Source organism: Bactrocera tryoni, chromosome 1 (genome assembly GCF_016617805.1).
Source record: "Bactrocera tryoni isolate S06 chromosome 1, CSIRO_BtryS06_freeze2, whole genome shotgun sequence".
In the NCBI taxonomy this organism is placed as follows: Eukaryota; Metazoa; Arthropoda; class Insecta; order Diptera; family Tephritidae; genus Bactrocera; species Bactrocera tryoni.
The window spans coordinates 10750277-10768344 of record NC_052499.1 but is presented as its reverse complement, the minus strand read 5'-3'; the positions used below and the strand labels follow the sequence as shown (position 1 = coordinate 10768344).

General features: G+C 36.9%; 4 protein-coding genes across 7 annotated transcripts; 2 read left to right on the top strand and 2 right to left on the bottom strand.

Moving 5' to 3' along the window:
• Nucleotides 1-277: 277 nt before the first annotated feature.
• LOC120782400 (small G protein signaling modulator 3 homolog) lies at nt 278-3302 on the top strand. Of its 2 annotated transcripts, none has more exons than XM_040114646.1 (4): nt 278-487; nt 591-1104; nt 1164-1768; nt 1831-3302. In XM_040114646.1, exons 1-4 carry the CDS (start codon nt 431-433, stop codon nt 3046-3048), a joined length of 2394 nt encoding a protein of 797 aa, XP_039970580.1. In that variant the 5' UTR covers nt 278-430; the 3' UTR covers nt 3049-3302. The 2 variants fall into 2 exon arrangements, with proteins under 2 accessions (XP_039970580.1, XP_039970579.1); XM_040114645.1 differs by having other exon boundaries at nt 279-487; nt 579-1104.
• Nucleotides 3303-3595: 293 nt separating this feature from the next.
• On the bottom strand, nt 3596-4593 carry LOC120779623 (DNA-directed RNA polymerase II subunit RPB7). The gene is made up of 5 exons (XM_040111971.1): nt 4449-4593; nt 4119-4388; nt 4002-4052; nt 3805-3942; nt 3596-3750 (listed from the first exon to the last, which is right to left on the bottom strand). Exons 1-5 carry the CDS (start codon nt 4458-4460, stop codon nt 3700-3702), a joined length of 522 nt encoding a protein of 173 aa, XP_039967905.1. The 5' UTR covers nt 4461-4593; the 3' UTR covers nt 3596-3699.
• A 3460-nt stretch (nt 4594-8053) lies between these two features.
• LOC120771180 (phenoloxidase-activating factor 2) lies at nt 8054-11890 on the top strand. The gene is made up of 2 exons (XM_040099074.1): nt 8054-8137; nt 10553-11890. The coding sequence occupies exon 2, from the start codon at nt 10555-10557 to the stop codon at nt 11815-11817; it is 1263 nt and encodes a 420-aa protein (XP_039955008.1). The 5' UTR covers nt 8054-8137; nt 10553-10554; the 3' UTR covers nt 11818-11890.
• On the bottom strand, nt 11871-17733 carry LOC120771188. 3 transcript variants are annotated; one of them, XM_040099095.1, is made up of 3 exons: nt 17449-17733; nt 16753-16954; nt 11871-12964 (listed from the first exon to the last, which is right to left on the bottom strand). In XM_040099095.1, exons 2-3 carry the CDS (start codon nt 16938-16940, stop codon nt 12013-12015), a joined length of 1140 nt encoding a protein of 379 aa, XP_039955029.1. In that variant the 5' UTR covers nt 16941-16954; nt 17449-17733; the 3' UTR covers nt 11871-12012. The 3 variants fall into 3 exon arrangements, with proteins under 3 accessions (XP_039955029.1, XP_039955037.1, XP_039955020.1); XM_040099103.1 differs by lacking the exon at nt 17449-17733 and adding an exon at nt 17383-17428; XM_040099086.1 differs by lacking the exon at nt 17449-17733 and adding an exon at nt 17192-17348.
• Nucleotides 17734-18068: the final 335 nt, after the last annotated feature.

Here is an 18068-nt window from a genome sequence, read left to right as displayed (position 1 = left end):
ACTAAGAAGTGTTTAATAATACAAAAACCATTAATTCTACTAAGTACTTTTTAATCTGAATGGTTGATATTTCCGAAATAAAACAAAATCTGTTATTTTTTCAATTGTTATTTGAAATACAAACAAGTTGAGACATAATTAAGCAGTTAACGGTAATTCTATTTAACAAATAGTGAGTAAATTTTTAATCCCACAAAAACTTTGTTGTTATTTCTCTCCTAAATTATCATGTACAAAATATTATTTTCCAACACTGTTTACCATTAATCCCATGTCAACAAAGGCACCCACAAGTGTCAAAAACTCTGTCCTATTATTATCGAGAAAAGTGAAATCATTATTTTTAAAAGATATTTGTCAATAATTAATAAAAGTGTAGGAAAAATCTAATTTATAAAATATAAGCGCCACGAGGCTTTAATTAAAAACTATGGAAAGTTTTTTCGGCCGAGGACATGATGGTTATGTTGGACGCGAAGAACATATTGTAAGCAATTTTCAGCTCTCCTTTCACATATTCAACGCTGCTTATCATATCTTTATCTTTTTATCTAAAAATTAAAATGAATCGTAATCAGAAAAAGTTGCAGACAAACTGTTCGGAAGATGACAATTTGGATGAACTGCCACCAATGATGGAAGAACTGTGTGTGATTGATGGCTTACGACCAAGTCCCGGTGGTCCGTTCTCTGCACTAACGCCATCAATGTGGCCGCAAGAGATTCTTGCGAAGCTGGGCCAACCCGAGGCAGAACCAACTGGTCCGAACGATCAACCTGATTATCGTTTTGACGAATTCGGTTTTCGGGTGGAAGAGGAGGACGGTCCAGAACAAAGTTCAAACAAACTGCTTTCCCAGCCATTCGTAGAAGATGCCCAACAACGTTTACAATGGATTGCGCACTTAGAGTTTTCACACAACAAAGAGGCTACTGAATTAACTTGGGAAAATGTAGATGTTATGCTCCCACGCACTGAAAAATTGCGTAGTATGGTTCGTGAGGGTATACCCCACTCATTACGAGCGCAAATGTGGATGCGATTATCTGGCGCATTGGCCAAAAAGCAGAAAAGCGAAACAAGTTATCACGATATTGTTAAAGGTGACAATTTGCAGCAGTGATGTTTTTGTGATTATTTATTTAATGTATTATTTATTTAGCCTCAGGGAATGATCAACTTATGACCTCAAAACAAATTGAGAAAGATCTCTTGCGTATACTACCAACAAATGCGTGCTTCAGCAACCCGCATGGCACAGGAATACCACGTCTGCGCCGGATACTACGCGGCATCGCTTGGCTTTTTCCAGATATCGGTTACTGTCAAGGTACTGGTGTAATAGCCGCTTGCTTGCTGCTTTTCATGGAGGAAGAAAATGCTTTCTGGATGATGGCGACTATAGTAGAAGATTTGTTACCCGCTTCGTACTATTCCTCAACATTATTGGGCATACAAGCTGATCAACGTGTTATGCAAACTTTGATTGCTAATTATCTAACATCGGTTGATGAAACACTGAAGAAACACGACATCGAGTTATCGCTTATAACATTACATTGGTTTCTGACACTATTCGCCAATGTAGTACATATGAAGATATTGGTGCGCATTTGGGATTGGTTTTTTTATGACGGCAGCATTGTTCTCTTCCAACTCACGTTGGGTATGCTGAAGCTGAAAGAAAAGGATTTGCAAAATCTTGAGAACTCCGCTCAGATATTCAATTCCTTATCTGACATACCTGGCGAAGTGGATGACGTTCAGGTTTGTTTGGCCATTTTTCTAAGTAATCTTAAAGTCTTAAAATGTAAACATATATATTGTAGATACTTTTCCATCAAGCCCTTGAGGTGGGTGGCTCTTTAAGTCAAACTGTCATTGACACTCATCGTCGACGGCATCTTGCCTATCTTATGGCAGACCAAGGTGGACTTGTTGGTAATCCTGAGGCGGTCCCGAATCTACCCAAACAACATTTGGCTCGCCGACAAGTGCGAAAAAGCAAATCTATCTTAGAAACGCTCCTCTTTCGTGGCGAGCCAGATTCTGTGGAACTGAAAAATAAGAATATACGACAGACCGAAATTCTGGTAGACTTACGTGAGGCAATATTGAAAGTAGCGCGCCACTTCATTACCATTGAGCCAAAATTGGCAGCACACATACAATTGACAGCAAATTATAGCACTGATTCGCATGCGAAGGATCATGAAAATTTCATTAATGTGGCGCGTCGACGGAAAAGAAGAGCGAAGGCGTTACACGACTTCGAACGACATGATGATGACGAATTGGGCTTCCGTAAAAACGACATCATCACAATAATTAGTCAAAAGGATGAACACTGTTGGGTGGGAGAACTAAATGGACTGCGCGGCTGGTTCCCTGCCAAATTCGTTGAGTTGCTAGACGAGCGCAGTAAGCTATACACTTCGGCTGGCGACGATGCGATTTCTGAAACCGTAACAGATTTGGTGCGCGGTACATTGGCGCCATCGATTAAAGCTTTTCTCGAACATGGCATGAAGAGACCCTCGTTTCTGGGTGGTCCAATACATCCATGGCTTTTCATTGAAGAGGCAGCCACTCGTGAAGTTGAGAAAGATTTCGAATCGGTTTACAGCCGCCTAGTGCTATGTAAGACATATCGCTTGGATGAAGATGGCAAAGTATTGACACCGGAAGAGCTATTGTTTCGCTGCGTGCAGGCAGTTAATCAATCACACGATGAGGCGCATGCGCAAATGGATGTCAAGTTACGCTCACTTATATGCCTTGGACTGAATGAACAGGTGCTACATTTGTGGCTGGAAGTGTTGTGTTCGTGTCAGGAAGTTGTACAGAAGTGGTATTATCCCTGGAGTTATATTGATTCGCCAGGCTGGGTGCAAATCAAATGTGAACTTCGAATACTTTCACAATTCGCTTTCAATTTGAATCCAGACTGGGAATTACCGCCTAAAAGGGGCAAAGAGTCACAACCACTGAAGGATGGTGTCCGTGACATGCTTGTAAAGCACCATTTATTCTCGTGGGATTTGTGAGTATTACAGCAGCAACGACGGAATGAAATCTAATGCATTTGTATATGAATCTAATTTCTTTTAGTAAAATTTAGTGTGCAAACTTTAATTAATAGGCGTAATAGTAAGTTTTTGTTAAGTTTTAAAGTTGCGAAAAAGTAATGGAAATGCACATTCCCTTTTAAATATCGATGTACTTAAAATAGCGTAATTCGTAACTAAGTATGCTTTCAATAACGCTGCTTATCTATAAAGTGTAAAGTGACTCTCGTAAATTGTAACAAACATTTCTTAGTCAAATTGAAATCATAGTACACGTATAGTATTTACTATATATTTACTCTATATGTATGTATGTTATATAATTCCTTTAAATAACAAGTGTATTAATCAAGTTTACTCTATTAAGACGCCAATTTATGCTTATTTCCTAAATTGCAGTTAAATTCAAATTATTTTAGAAATTCATATTTAGCTTATACTATATATGTTGTATATTAAAAAACAAAAAAAAAAAAGAAAATCGCAATATTAAAATATAAATATCTATTTAAACAGCATTTTTACTTTTTAAATTCAATTAATTTTACATGTATTTCGTACATATAAATGCATAAGCATTTGCTCACTATAGTATTTATGGTCAGACTACAAAAGAAATAAACAAAGAAATTAACTGCACACTAAACCTAAGTAATCGTCCATAAGTGTACCGATCGCGAACTGTAAACAAACTACTATTAAAACTTATTTTGTCATTATGCAATTGGTACTTACAATTCCGGTCGCGTCCACACGTGTACCAACAATTTTGAGACGTATTTTGTCCTCACCCGAAATTACCACATCTTCATCTTTTGATTTGTAACATGGTGGATTACCGTTCGGACAGAATTGCATATCAGCAGGGATGGACTGCAATAGAAGAGCCAATAAATTTTCCACTATCCAATGAAAACTAATTTAACACTTACATGGTGTGATATAAAGCAAGAGAGTGGTCCAATTTCCGCGAACATGCCAACCTGCACAAAGCCAAAATAAATAATTGAATATTGCCCACAATTTTTTATTAAATAAAATAAAATTACTTTGTTTATTTGTTTCACAACGGCATCCAATACCTCCCCTTTGAACGGCCGAAAAACGATTGCTTTGTATTTCACAGGATACACCACAAATCCCTGACCTGGCTGTATTACGCCGGAGCCAATTTGATCAATTGTGGTCACAGCTATCACGAAACCATACTTTCCTGTGCACGTACCTTCTACTTCGGTATAAAGTTTCTGCTTTACAGTCTCCAGCAATTGTGGCCCGAAATAACGCGGATGCAAAAGAATCTCATGTTCCAGTGAGATCTAGAAAATAAAAATAAAACATTTTATTAACAGCGATAATAAAATCATGCAGTAACTTACATGGTAAAACATTATAAAATTCCAGATTTTACTTATATATTTATGATTAGTACTTTAGTTTATTTAAAATATTTTGCTAAATGTTAATATGCCGCAAAATTGTTTATCTTAGCAGAAAATTGTAAATAGCGGTGGCATGAATTTCGCTGTAGTGAAATGTCAAAAGTGACAGTTGAATTACGCTTGCTAACAGTGTTGCATTTCCAAATCAGCGGAAATGAGTTTATATAAAATAATTTTAGTACTGCCAACCAAACCTATCAATAACTTAATGTGGCGGCACAAAATACCAATAAATACTGCTACTGTTGTATATTTGTATCAAAATGATGATGGCATAATAATTTTGAAGCCACAACACTGTTGCGTCTTAGCGGACCTGAGCGAATATTACAATTATATAATAAATGTAATTCATCGCTTTCTTGAAATAAAAATTAACAAATGTAATTTAAACATTTTCGAGAACAAGAACAATAAACAAATGTTTTTTTGTTTTACTTAGCTGTAACAACACCAACTGAACCAACCAAAACAGCAGAGAATTAATTTTAAAAGTAGCCGTACAAGTAAACCAATAAATGTATTGTGCACTTGTCAGGTAGGTAATAGGTTTTTTTCCCACCAATCCAAAAACAAATACATTCAACTTTTTTGAACACAAATAAAATTGCCGTGGACCAATATTTGTATACATGTGTAAGTAATTATAAATAAATGTAAATGCGGTAAGAACTTGAATCAACGGAGAAAAAGTAAAAACAAGAATGTTTTGAAACGAAATCAGGAAAGTCGTTATTGGGGTCTAAACTGGAGCTGACAGATTAGGAGCTAAATCGGAATGTATTTAAATTAATGTACTTAGTTCTGCCGCCGTAGGTGTTGTTACAAGTTCAGACGCCTATAAAAATTAAACTCAAGTAGATTTAATTTAATAATGAATATATGAAATGAATCGCTCTTTACAAAATTTTATTTGAAAAGGTTACCTTTTGTTTTCACACAAGCGCTCAAATGATTCGGTCATTGACCAATAGCAGCACGCACATACCATTTGAAAGGTATAGATGGGAATGAACTGGTTGATGAGCTCGCCCGCTCCACCTCATCTATTAACATGCTAGCGCCTGAACCTTTCATCGCGGTCCCCATACCATAAAGGAACTGCTCCGCAAGGAAGAAAGAGTAGGCAGAGAGAGATATTGGCAACAACTACAAGGCATGCGCCATGTCAAGTTGCTAATGGGGGTTTACAATCTCAGTATGGGACACTAGGGACAAATTCAGACTACTTTTCGCATTCTAAACTGGCAAGCTGAACAAGCTTATACAACATGGGCCTAGATTCTTGCCGGTTCTGCGACAGGGAACCTGAAACACTCGAAAACTTGCTAATAGTCTGTATAGCAGTCTGCAGACGTAGGTTGAAGGCCCTTGGATCTATGTTTCTAAATAGGGATCTGATCGCTTCACTAGCATCTGTCAGTATATTGCACTTTATCAATATGCTTGGGCTAGGTGAGTCTTTCGCGGTGCATTTCTCGTCTATCAATCTACATAATCTATCTACCATTTGTATTGACGACGCTGCTCGCACTAAAGTTTTTTTGAGACTCTTCAAATTTGTGTGGAGTATTTGACAGGCCAGACAGACTATGCAACTCGGCTATAATCGCGTAAGCGGTGTCTACGCCAATTAAGAAGAAGATTTGACAGGCCATGTTCTCCAACTTTGGCCACTAACTGTACTTCAAGAGATCTGGACTACCAGAAGGCCAATCATCTGTAGTTATCAAACCAGGAATATTACTTTCAAGCTACTGCTGGATGGTTTTTTCCTTGCGTGTTGGAGTTTGCTGGAAGATCCAATGTTTCCCATTGAAAAGAGTATTGCTTAATTGCTTTAGTATTTTCCAGTTTTAACCCATTTTTTTAAAGAATTGAAAATGTGTAACGCTTTTTCAAGAAACTCGCCACCAAACTTTTACAGCACCTGGATGGTGACTCACTTTTTTAACTTTTTCGAAAAACTTTTTTTACATCTTAGAAAGTTTTTGCATAGATTTTCTCGTTTTGCTTATAAAAAACTTCTTCTAGAGTGAAATTGTTTTCCATCTTTAAAAATAATACTTCCTTGTCCTTTTAAAATCTCCTTCAACAGTTTCATGGCCATTGACGGCTTATCCCTGAAGAAACCGTTTGCATCTGTTCAGCCTAATTTGCTTCAAACGCATTGTGAGACCATGTCCTATTGACCGGCGGTAGACTTTCATGTGGAGATCAACTCGATGAAGTCTTGACATTGATCTGGTCGGTATATCCATTTCCTGTGACTAAAGTTTCTGTTTTTTCGGACCATGTGAAGGCGAAACGGCACGTTTCCTGGGCCTACCTTTGGAGGACGTCGACGACAACTTATCTAACCCTTATCATCCCAACGGGGATTAGGTACCCGTTAAACAACAACAACAGCAAAAAAACAGCATTCGCGAAATATTAGATTTTTACGCAGCTCATAAATTTCCTTGAAAATAATTTTTAACTGTAGACTAGAGTTGGATGGAATAGAATATAATATTCAAGGTAATGAAAATGCCCGCTTAACCATTAGTTGTATCTTCATCTTCTTCTTCTTTATTGGCGTAGATACCGCTTACGCGGTTACAGCCGAGTTTACAATAGCGCGTCAGTCATTTAGAGATTCCAAGTGTAGCCAGGTCCTTTTCCACCAGGTCTTTCCAACGGAGTGGAGGTCTTCCTCTTCCTCCATTCAACCGACGGGTACTGTGTCGAATACTCTCAGAGCTGGAGTGTATAGAATACCGCAAATAGAAAACCGGGGTTCGGGTTGTTTGTAGTAAATTGTTGTACAAAAATTTGCTTAACACTGAAAACTCCGTGCTCGTGAGGAATTGTCCCCGAACTCACTTCCTCTCTAGGGAATAATAGACCTAAGTGCGCGGTACATTCCTCGTTTATCACTCTCTCTCTATCCTTTACTGGTTGTATGTGTGATGTGATAGAACTGATAGCTCAAAGCTATTTCAGCTCTCTAGAACAGATTATGTAAATTGTGTATTGCAAAGAGATTTAAGCCTAGCCGGTAGGAATGCTGTAGGGTTTAATTCACCGTCTAGGAAATATCAAAAATCCATCTCAACTTCGAAAACAAATCTGTGTTTGAGATTTTTCAATAGTAACACACTGTGAGAAGTTGATTTTAATCACCAAATACTGGGTGCTTGTTAAATATTGAGCTACAAACTTGTAAAGCTTTAAAACTGCTAGCCAATGATCAGAAAAAAACCGATTAACATGAATATATCACCCTTTTAAATGTATACCGATTCAAGTTCAAGAAACACGTTTTAAACTCTACTCATTAGAGCGAATTGAGATAATACGAATACGAATTGCATGTAGCCTGCGACTGAGATTATTGTAAACATGTTTCAATATAAGTACATGCGCATATATATACATATATATGTATACACTTGTATATACTTGTATGTATGTATGTACATAAGGGACAAATAGATGAGGTGTTGATTTTTAAACTTCCGAAATGTACGCAAAGTATTGAAATCAGTTTGATTTTAGCCGCTGAATCGTTGAGTGTGCCGCCCAGCGTCTGTTACTAAAAGGAATTATTATTCATATTATATACTAAGTATATACTAATACAGGTATGCCATAATTTGTGTAACATTTAATAAAAGTAAAGATAAGATAATTTATTGCTAATACGAAAGAAATATTAACGCTTTTGTTTAAAAAAGTGTTGAAAATTTTTCAAAAATACAAACGCTCAAAATTTGCTGAATGTTTGTCGAAAACAGTTACTAAAGCTAATTTTTGAAGTAATTGTGTATATTTTGCGCTTGCTTATCCATGTCGTGAGTTCAACAAATGAAATAATTTATTTTCATTGCCCATTCAAGTTATAAACTATTAACAGTTATTAGGGGAAAACCACCTATTCCGATGACATCGTTTGTCAAATCACTTGTTCACCCGCACACAATGAAAATACATATGTACATACGCATACAGATACATATGTGCATATAGCAACATTTTGCAATTAAAATTGAATACAAACTGGAGATGCGTTTGCGAGATTCTATGTAGACACTTACGATACGGCATTTGCTCTCATCTTGTTTACAAGTTTTGGCGCTAATATGTGCTGATGTACATATATATGTATGTGTGATTAAGGCACTTGCAAATATGAGCACCTTAAGGCATCATCAAGATCATCTTCAGGCTAGCGAATGCGTCAGCGAAATTGGGGTTTTTTGCGGTTTTTTGCCACCAATTCAATGAATTTGATTATGAAACAATTATTTTGGCATATCAAGTCATCTCTTAGTTGGTTGAATCTTTAATCAGTCAAGGTTTAAGCACTTCAAACCTTCATTCAAAAAAATATTTGTTTATTTCGAGGACAATTTACTCTGTTCTGACAATAATATTACATATGTACATACATATGTTTATTTAAATATATTTATACATATATGTATATATATATTTATATTAAAAAATTTGGGTCACTTATTTTTACTGATAACCCCCAAAGTGGACTGAAAGTAATTATTTCGAAACACTCTCTCTGGTCAGTTTATAATTGTATTATACGAGGTGTGTTCAAAAGACAACGAAAATTTATGTTTTTTGCAAAAATGTTAATTCATTTGTCTACCCTTATGTTGTCGCGTTCAAAATAGTTTCCATTCGTTATTATGCACTTAAGCCAGCGCTTTTTCCAATCGTCGAAATACTTCTCAAACTCTATTTTTGAGATAGGCTGCAGCTCTTTGCTTGTAAAACGGCGACTCTTTAAACTTTTTTTTAACTTTTGAAAACATAAAAAGTCAAATATACAAGAAGTTGATTTTGATCGTTCAGTTTGTATGAAAGCTATATGCTATAGTGGTCCAATCTAAACTGCGAGGGAGTGCGGGAGGCCTTGCTACTCCTGACCTTCAAGCACCACGTGGGCCTAGCAAACCAACAGCATGGCTTTCGAAAAGTGTACAGCATCGCCACAGCCTTTAGCGTCATAAACGCCCAAATAGTTCATGGCCTCAACCAAAAACGACCCTGTGAGAGGATGATCCTCGTATCGTTAGACTTGTCAAAAGCTATAGCATACTATTTCGAAGTAAAAACTCTAAATTGAGAATAATTAAACAGTAGGTTCCACAGGGTGCTGTCTTCTCCACGTTGCTGTTTAACTTCTACATCTCGATACTCCCTCAACCACCAGAGGGAATTTCTATCCTCTTGTACGCAGATAATTGCACGATAACGACGTCGGGCAATGGAATCGAGGATATGTGCTGAACATAACACTCTCTCCCACTAAATCCTTGACGAAGGAGTACAGACTTCACCTTACATTGCAGTCGATGGCGTTAAAATTGCGACTGTCAATAATCCTACGATTTTAGGTGTGACATTCGATAGCCTGTAGGCCTTCACTCCTCACATGACCGCGATTACTGCCAAAGTAAAATCCTCAAGTCACTAGCCAGCGGCGCATGGGGAAAATACAAGGAAACGTTGTTGGCAAGACAATCCGCCGGTTCTCAATTATGCCGCACTAATATGATCGCTTGGATGCAGTGAAGCGCAGATTAGAAAGCTGCAAATATGTCAGAACATTGCACTCCGGACTACAACAGGATGCCTCTTGATGTCTCCCGTCGAACACCTGCACGGTGAGGCTCGTATACTCCCAGTTAAGGAGCATGATGAACTTCTCTCCAAGCAGTTTCTGCTGGGATGATTCCACAGCTTTTGCAGAAATCATCCCTGAAGTCACCTGCTTGGAGCGAACCGCCTCTAGGAGCATCAAGGGGTTCTTCCTCAACTACGTCGACTTCGCATCAACTTATCTAATACTTGAACTTACCATCATAACGGGATTAGGTAACCGTTACAACAACAACAAATGAACAGCGTTTTGGGAAGAAATGGAAATGTGCAAAATTCAGATCGATAACTATTTTCATTAACGCATAAACATTTCATAAACTCTGGTCTGACTTTTCTGAAATCATACTTAACCATTTTCATTATTTCATTCGCAGATATGTTTCGGGGGCCATTATTACTGAGCATTGTTGCAAGCTTGCTGTTGCACAATCATGCCAGCCCGCAAAATGCTGACTTGGATAAGACCATTAAGGACATTTTTTCACAAAATCCCTCTGTGCCCACGCAAAACACAGGCACAGGTTTCGGCAGAGTTGTTACGCCCGTACCTGGTACGCAACCGCAAATAGAATTCAACTCGACAAGTGGCAAAGCACCATGTAACTGTGTACCCTATCATATGTGTGATCCAAACACGGGCACTGAAACTACACCAGTTGAAGATGGTGAATTTGATGGTTTCGGCTTAATCGACTTGCGCTTCGGCGACGATGATCCTGTGTGTGAACACTTCCTGGACGTATGTTGCGGCAGTCAAAATCAGCATCGCGACAGTCTCACACCGAAACCGCAGGAAGAACGTCCTAATCGGCCTAAAGGATGCGGCATACGCAACGTCGGTGGTATTGACTTCAATATTACTGGAGCTCTCGACAACGAAGCTGGTTTTGGTGAATTCCCTTGGACTGTGGCTTTGCTGCATGCCAATAATTACAGTTACTTCTGCAGTGGTTCACTCATACACCCACAAGTTGTACTCACCGCAGTACATTGTGTAATTGGTCGGCCAGAATCAAGCTTCCTCGTACGTGCTGGTGAGTGGGATTCACAAACAACCAAAGAACGTCTGCCCTATCAGGAACGCAACGTGCAACGGATCATTACACACCCTAATTTTAATCATCGCAATGTTGGCAATAATTTTGCATTGGTTGTACTTACTCAGGCGGTTGTATTGGCCGATCACATTAATGTCGTGTGTTTACCCAGCCAAAATGCGGCACCGCTAGCCGGCGCCCAATGCTTTGCCAATGGCTGGGGTAAGGATGTCTTCGGTGAAGCTGGACGTTTCAGCGCCATAATGAAACGTGTACCACTGCCCATTGTAGATTTCGGCAGTTGCCAAACACGTCTCCGCGGTACACGTTTGGGGCCGAAATTCGTTTTGGATCGCTCGTTCGTTTGCGCTGGCGGTAAGCGCGGTGTTGACACCTGTCAAGGTGACGGTGGCGCTCCACTTGTATGTCCAATTGGTTTGCCAGCGGAGAATCGTTACGAACAGGACGGCATTGTGTCTTGGGGTATTGGCTGTAATGATGATGTACCCGCAGTATACGCTAGCGTGTCAACGGCGCGAGACTGGATTGACCAGCAAATGTTCTCTTTGGGCTATGGCACAACATCGTATTCCGCGCCTTAAACACGTACTTTCAAATAAAACTGCGATAACTGAGATTAAATTAAAGAATTGTCTAAAATTATGAAAAAAACGACTTGTTTTATGTTTATTTTTCTCGATTATTCTTTAAGAAGTAGAAAACAACTAAAAACTGCTACGAACTAAGTATTTAAAATGAATGTCAATATACGTTTTTTACAAAATCTAAATTCTCATTTAGTCAGCTTTCAAGTGAAACTCGAACTCATTGTCTCGACCATCCTTTGTAAAAATACGAACGTATGAGTTATTAATACCATACTGCCAGATCGCCAGGAATGGCAAGTAGTGGAATATCAGTTCATTCAGCCAGACACGGAAATTGAGATAACAACGAACTATGCTATACTTGTGTAAGTAAGTCACTATGAAGAGACCATATGTGACGAGCAAACGATCATACCAGCCCAAATCGTAGTAATAAAGTTTCTGCTTCGGATCAATTGTTTCGCCGGGAAGATGGTCAAAGCTAAAGTATTCATACCCTTTTATATAGGTCAGTCGCTTGGTGAAATATAATACTGATCCCGTGGACAATGTTGAGTTAAATGGCCACAATCCTTCAACCAACGCCTTTGTCATTTTCTCAAAGTCCTCACTAGTATTTTCTAAAGCCGGCTGATATACACGTCGCATCACAATATCGAGTCGGAGCTTCGTCTCTGCCCAATCGCGACCACAAATGTTATATTCATCCTTAATGCCAAGCAGATAACCGAGTACACGCCACATGTGCGTTGTACTTTCCAAATACTCTTCGTCGTATAACTGTACACGCGCTGCGCCTAAAGTGGCATAGCCGATAAAACCGAACTGTGTCAATGCGAGGTCCTTTTGCGTAATTTGTCCGGCGCCAAGTTTACTGCACGCGCGACTCGACTTGGAATGCGCTTTGCGTACAGCGCGTAAACTAATCCAAAATTTTGAGTTTGCTGACGCTGGATGTTCGTACCATGCGTTCGTGTGCAAAATTGTACGCATATAGCGTCGGAAAGCGGTTAAACAGGTGGATGATTGACGTGTACACATGAGCACGCGCAGTATGGACGGGATCGCGAGAACTGCCACCAGACCGTAAAACATGCCAGCGGTGATGAGGAAACGATATTTGGACATAAACGATTGACCCCTGAATTAGAAAGAAAAGTGCTATAGAAAAAGTAATATTTATTATTTTTTTAATATTTCTTCTCCATATATATACATATATGCACATATTTACATACATACAGTTATGCTGTTCAAATAACACGAAGCAAATTAAATAATAAAAGGGCTGAACATGCGAGCCGCGCATCCACTTCTGTTAATGTCATAAGCACGAGGTTGGCTTTAGAGAGATGGTAGAGGATTTCAACACCTCTTGTGGATTGAGCCAACAGGTTTTGGGTATGAAGCGTGTCCATGCTAGGCTCGCGCCATAAAAACTGAACCAACCTGCAAAAACGACGTTGGATAGTGGTCACAAAAGAGCTGCTTGGCAACGTGGCTGAGAAACCCATATCAATCAAGCTCATGATCATCGCAGGTGACGAGATGGGTTTATGACTAGACGTCGAAACTATACAACAATCTAGAGAAAGGCGTTCCAAAAAATGAAAAAAACCACGTCAAAATCGGTTGAAAATCACGCTGATGCACATGGCTTTCTTTGATCACTGTGGCCTGGTGCAAGATTAATTCCTTCCACAGCGTCAAACTACTTGGCGGTTTTGTGGGTCTACGTGAAGCCATTCGTTTGTGGGCAGAAAATTCGTGGATTTTTTACCACGATAAGGCGCCGTCATATACTCACTGGATTGTACTGACTTTTAGGCCAAACACGATACGAAAGCCATCGCTCAGCCACCGTATTCGCCCGATTTGGCGGCATGTGACTTTTTTCTGTTTTCGCAACTGAAAAATCTGCTTCGTTTAACGCACCATGTGTTCATTGAAACTATTTAAAGCCATCCGCTGAAGTCACTGAAAGTTATCCCAGCCGAGGCTTATGAAAAGTCTAAGGGAAACTAAATTAAGCGTTGACATGCTTATATTGGCTGAGGAATGAAGTAAAATTTGTAATAAACTACGTGAAAATGTTATATTTCTCTCAGTCTTTGGGTATGTTATCTTATATAATATATGTAGATTTCTAAATTATGGGATATAATTTTAAAGGTTCAAATATTTTCAGGGATAAACTTCCAAATGCGCCCTTGCTTCATTTTTCCAGAATACCTTTTCTAGAAGTTCCTAAGCAATGTCCAAAGGTTCAATTTTGACGTCTTGAAAAAATAACCTACAAATAATTTTTTGGGTCGATTTTTTCGATTCGTTTTTTTTGTGTTTGAAATGCTAATTAACATTCAAAACGTGTTATAAAAATTAGAAAAGTTGTTAAAAAATATTTAGTCAACCGTTTTCATAATATTTTCGATTCAAAAGAACTATGGACACCACGGTGTCGAACCGAATAGGGTAATTTTTTTAAGGGGTTATGTACAGTTAGAATTTCCAAAAAAAAACTTTTTTTTATTTTATTTTCTTAATGTACATACATTCCGGTAAATATTTTCGAAGTTACGCGCAACTTTGGAAAGACGTTTCAGAGTGTTTAGAAGGGCATTCCAAACTATAAACGCGTTTTTCACAAAATGGTGTTTTCAAATTCGGTGGCCAACATTATTCGATAACGGCTAAACCGATTAGTCTCAAATTTTAACACGAGTTTCTTAAATATATTTTTTAGTAATTCATCGAAAATGTTTTCTCACTGATAAATATTTTTTTATAAACAATTTAGGGTCGATATTTTTATTTGAGAAACCGCCATTTTGTCAAAAAAAATTATTTTGCTTGTTCCTTCTGTTTATTATTAGATTTAACATTATTTTAACGAAATTTGTTTTTTTTTTTGGTTTTTTAATTTCAGAAGTTCCAATTCAGAGATATACTGGTCACCGCAAAACGCCTTTTTTGAGAGAAGCGCCCGAAGATCAGCTTTTCAAACAAATATTTTTTCTAATACTAAGTTTTAAAATACAGTTAAAAGACACCAAAATATGTGTATAAATTGTTGGATCAATAAATTTAAAACTTTTCTAAGAAAAAACTTTGGAAAATATCCAGTGTTATATAATAATTTTTTAACATACTTTCTAAAATATGATTTTAAATAAAATTTTTCTTTAACTTATTTTTTAAATTTTTTATTTATTTTATTTTTTTTAAATTTATTTTTGAATTTTATTTTGATTAAATTTTTTTTTAATTTTTGTCTTTTCATTTTGTACCATTGTCCCTGTACATATATGTTAAGCCGAAAAGTTTTGGATTATTATTTCAGATATGCCAGTAAAAATATTTAAGATTTATAATTAAACTGCTAACAATTGATTTATGGTTTTTTTATCCAAAATTTTAATTTTTATATGATACATTTTTTTAAATGTTTTTATTTATTTTAATATTTTTTTGAATTAAATATTTTTTTTGGTCGAAAATATTCAGTGTTAGATGTGTTACATATTTTATATGTTTATATTTAACATATTTTCTCATATAATTTTATATAAAACTTTTTTTAATTTATTTTTTTAAATTTTTGATTTATTTTATTTTTTTTAAATTTATTTTTGAAATTTTTTTGATTAAAACTTTTTTTTTAATTTTTGTCTTTAAAAATGTTTTTCCGAGCTTGACAAAAAAAAATATTCCGAGAAAAAATTTCTTCAATTTTGGCAAAATAATGGCATCGGGTTTTTGAGTGTTTAATCGTCATTTTGGCCGGCCGTGGGATTTAAGTTCGGGCTCCACGCCGCTAGATGACCAAAGCATTGCAATTTATTCGCACGCACACACAGCGCCTTATCGCACTCGATCTCAATTGAATAAGTATTTGCGCGTCGTTTTCATTTAATGTTGTTAACGAACATAAATGAATTATAAAATGCAACAAAATATGTGAGCTTTTTGCTGACTCATTCAAAACATTTATTTACATTTATGTGACTGCTGGTAGCAGATTGTAACTGAGAGCTGAATAAACGGATATATGTATAATATGGCAGATAAAAATGCTCATAAATATGTAATGAATAATTGTGGTTGTTTAGGATCCAGCAGTACCATCTTTTACTCCAAATAAAAGAATATACTTTATTAAAAGTTTAGTAATGATGCTAAAGTTTAAGGCGATACTTGTTTTTGGTCTCCCTGCTACTTGAAAATCTGACACTTTATAAAAAACTAAAAATTATGTCGCACGGTAAAAGGTTTTATGTGCATTAGCGGCTTAGCTTTTTCAAAACTTCAATTTTCCATATAAAAATAGTAGAAATATTTTTTCGTGTGCTTTAGCGGTGTTTTACAATTAAAGGGAGCCACCAAAGCACGAAAACTATTTTTAACTTCATTTTATTTAAACAGCGTAAGTATCGAAGAGCTTTTAAGCGGCGGAGATTTCGAATTAACAACAAAGTCTGCTTGTTCAAAAATTAAGTCAAGCGTGAAAAATGTTACAGTGAAATCATCAATATGTAAAAATACGTATGTATGTATGTAAATCAAGATATATGTATGTAAATTCAAAAACGTATCACACAACAAGTGATAGGCTGAAAACCATCGCAATAAAAGAACGGGGAAACTTGAAATTTTCTATTTATCCATTAATTTACATATGATTAACAAAGTTACCGTTGTGAAATGTTCACACATACATACATACATACATATGTACATATGAATTTCCAAAGCGGCATAATTTACATTTTCAAATTTGAAGTTTTAGTGTCAAAAAGAAATATTCGCACAAATATTTTCATGTATGTACATATGTATGTATAAACATATGCATATACATTTGTATTATCACATAAAATTATATAATATACCTACATACATATGAATAGTTACATAGTCACATCTACTTACTTCCTGAACAGCGCTTCGTCATACCACGGCGGCATTTCCATTGGCGCGCCACTATCTCCTTCCAATGCACCATTCTGCAGCAAATGCTCTAGATACGCCTGAGCTGCAGGATTTTCCGACCCTTCACTTTCGCCCTTTTTAGCACTACTCACTGTTTCACTACACTTATCCTCGTTAGCACCAATCATTGCTTCCACTTTGGCTATAAAAATCAAAATGATTTAAAATATTCACATGAAAACTGATTTGTAAGCACTCGAAAAGCGTGCAGTTGATTGCCGAGTGGTTAGAAGCTAGTAATGGCACTTGTTCACAACTATCATTGCTCAACTGTTGAACTATGCCCTTTGCATTGCGAATTTGTTAATTGATTATAATCAATAATTATGATAAAAAAATTTATGAAAAACAAAATACTTTGCATGTAAACAAAAGTCACTTGCCGGCAAACGTGTTGCCATGAAACGCCGAACAAGTCTAGAGTTGTATGCACAAAATTTCGTTAAAAGCGCTAAACGAATAAACTGGCACATAGCGACGCAACTCCGTTCAACTCAGCTGCACGAATTCTCTTGGAGAAAGTGCGATGGCAGTCAGCTGTTGGCCAACACAATATTCAAACACACATACCATACCCACCAACATTAGCCAGATCTTACAGCGGCTTCAAATCGATGGTGCTTTTTGTTGACATACCTGCATATAATCACAGCCACAGAAAACTCAGCAAAGACGTTATGTTAATAGCCTATTTAAGGTCATCAAAATGGTTCATTAAACTCTTCTCATCACTTTGGGTATAAAACCCGTTTGTTTTTTCCATGTAAAGAACTGTAAAACTCATAAAAAATTGAAACAACTTTTATTGCAAATTATACAATTATTTTAAATCAACATGTTCGCTGTTACAACATTGAATATGCTTTCTGACTGAGGACGCTTCACACGACTTGAGTTCTCTGTCCACATTTGCGTGGTTTTAACAGTGAAACTACTCGAAATTATCTCGTAAGCTAAATATAATATTTGCTGTTAGTCGTTTTTTTGTCTCCAGCACTCTCTGAGCATGCGCGTGAGCTTTCGGCAGAGCACAAATGTTTATATTTGTACCGCGTTACAGCTACATACATATGTACTATTTTATAAGAAGACAACTAGCGTTTATGCGCTCTCAGCATTTGTCAGCTGTTTGCGACAACATTACAGTGCTGATAAAAATATATGCACACGTACGTTTGATTATTTCAAATATGTAATTAGTTAGCATATAATATATATTTAGACGTTGTATTTGTTGACAATACTTTTTTTTACTT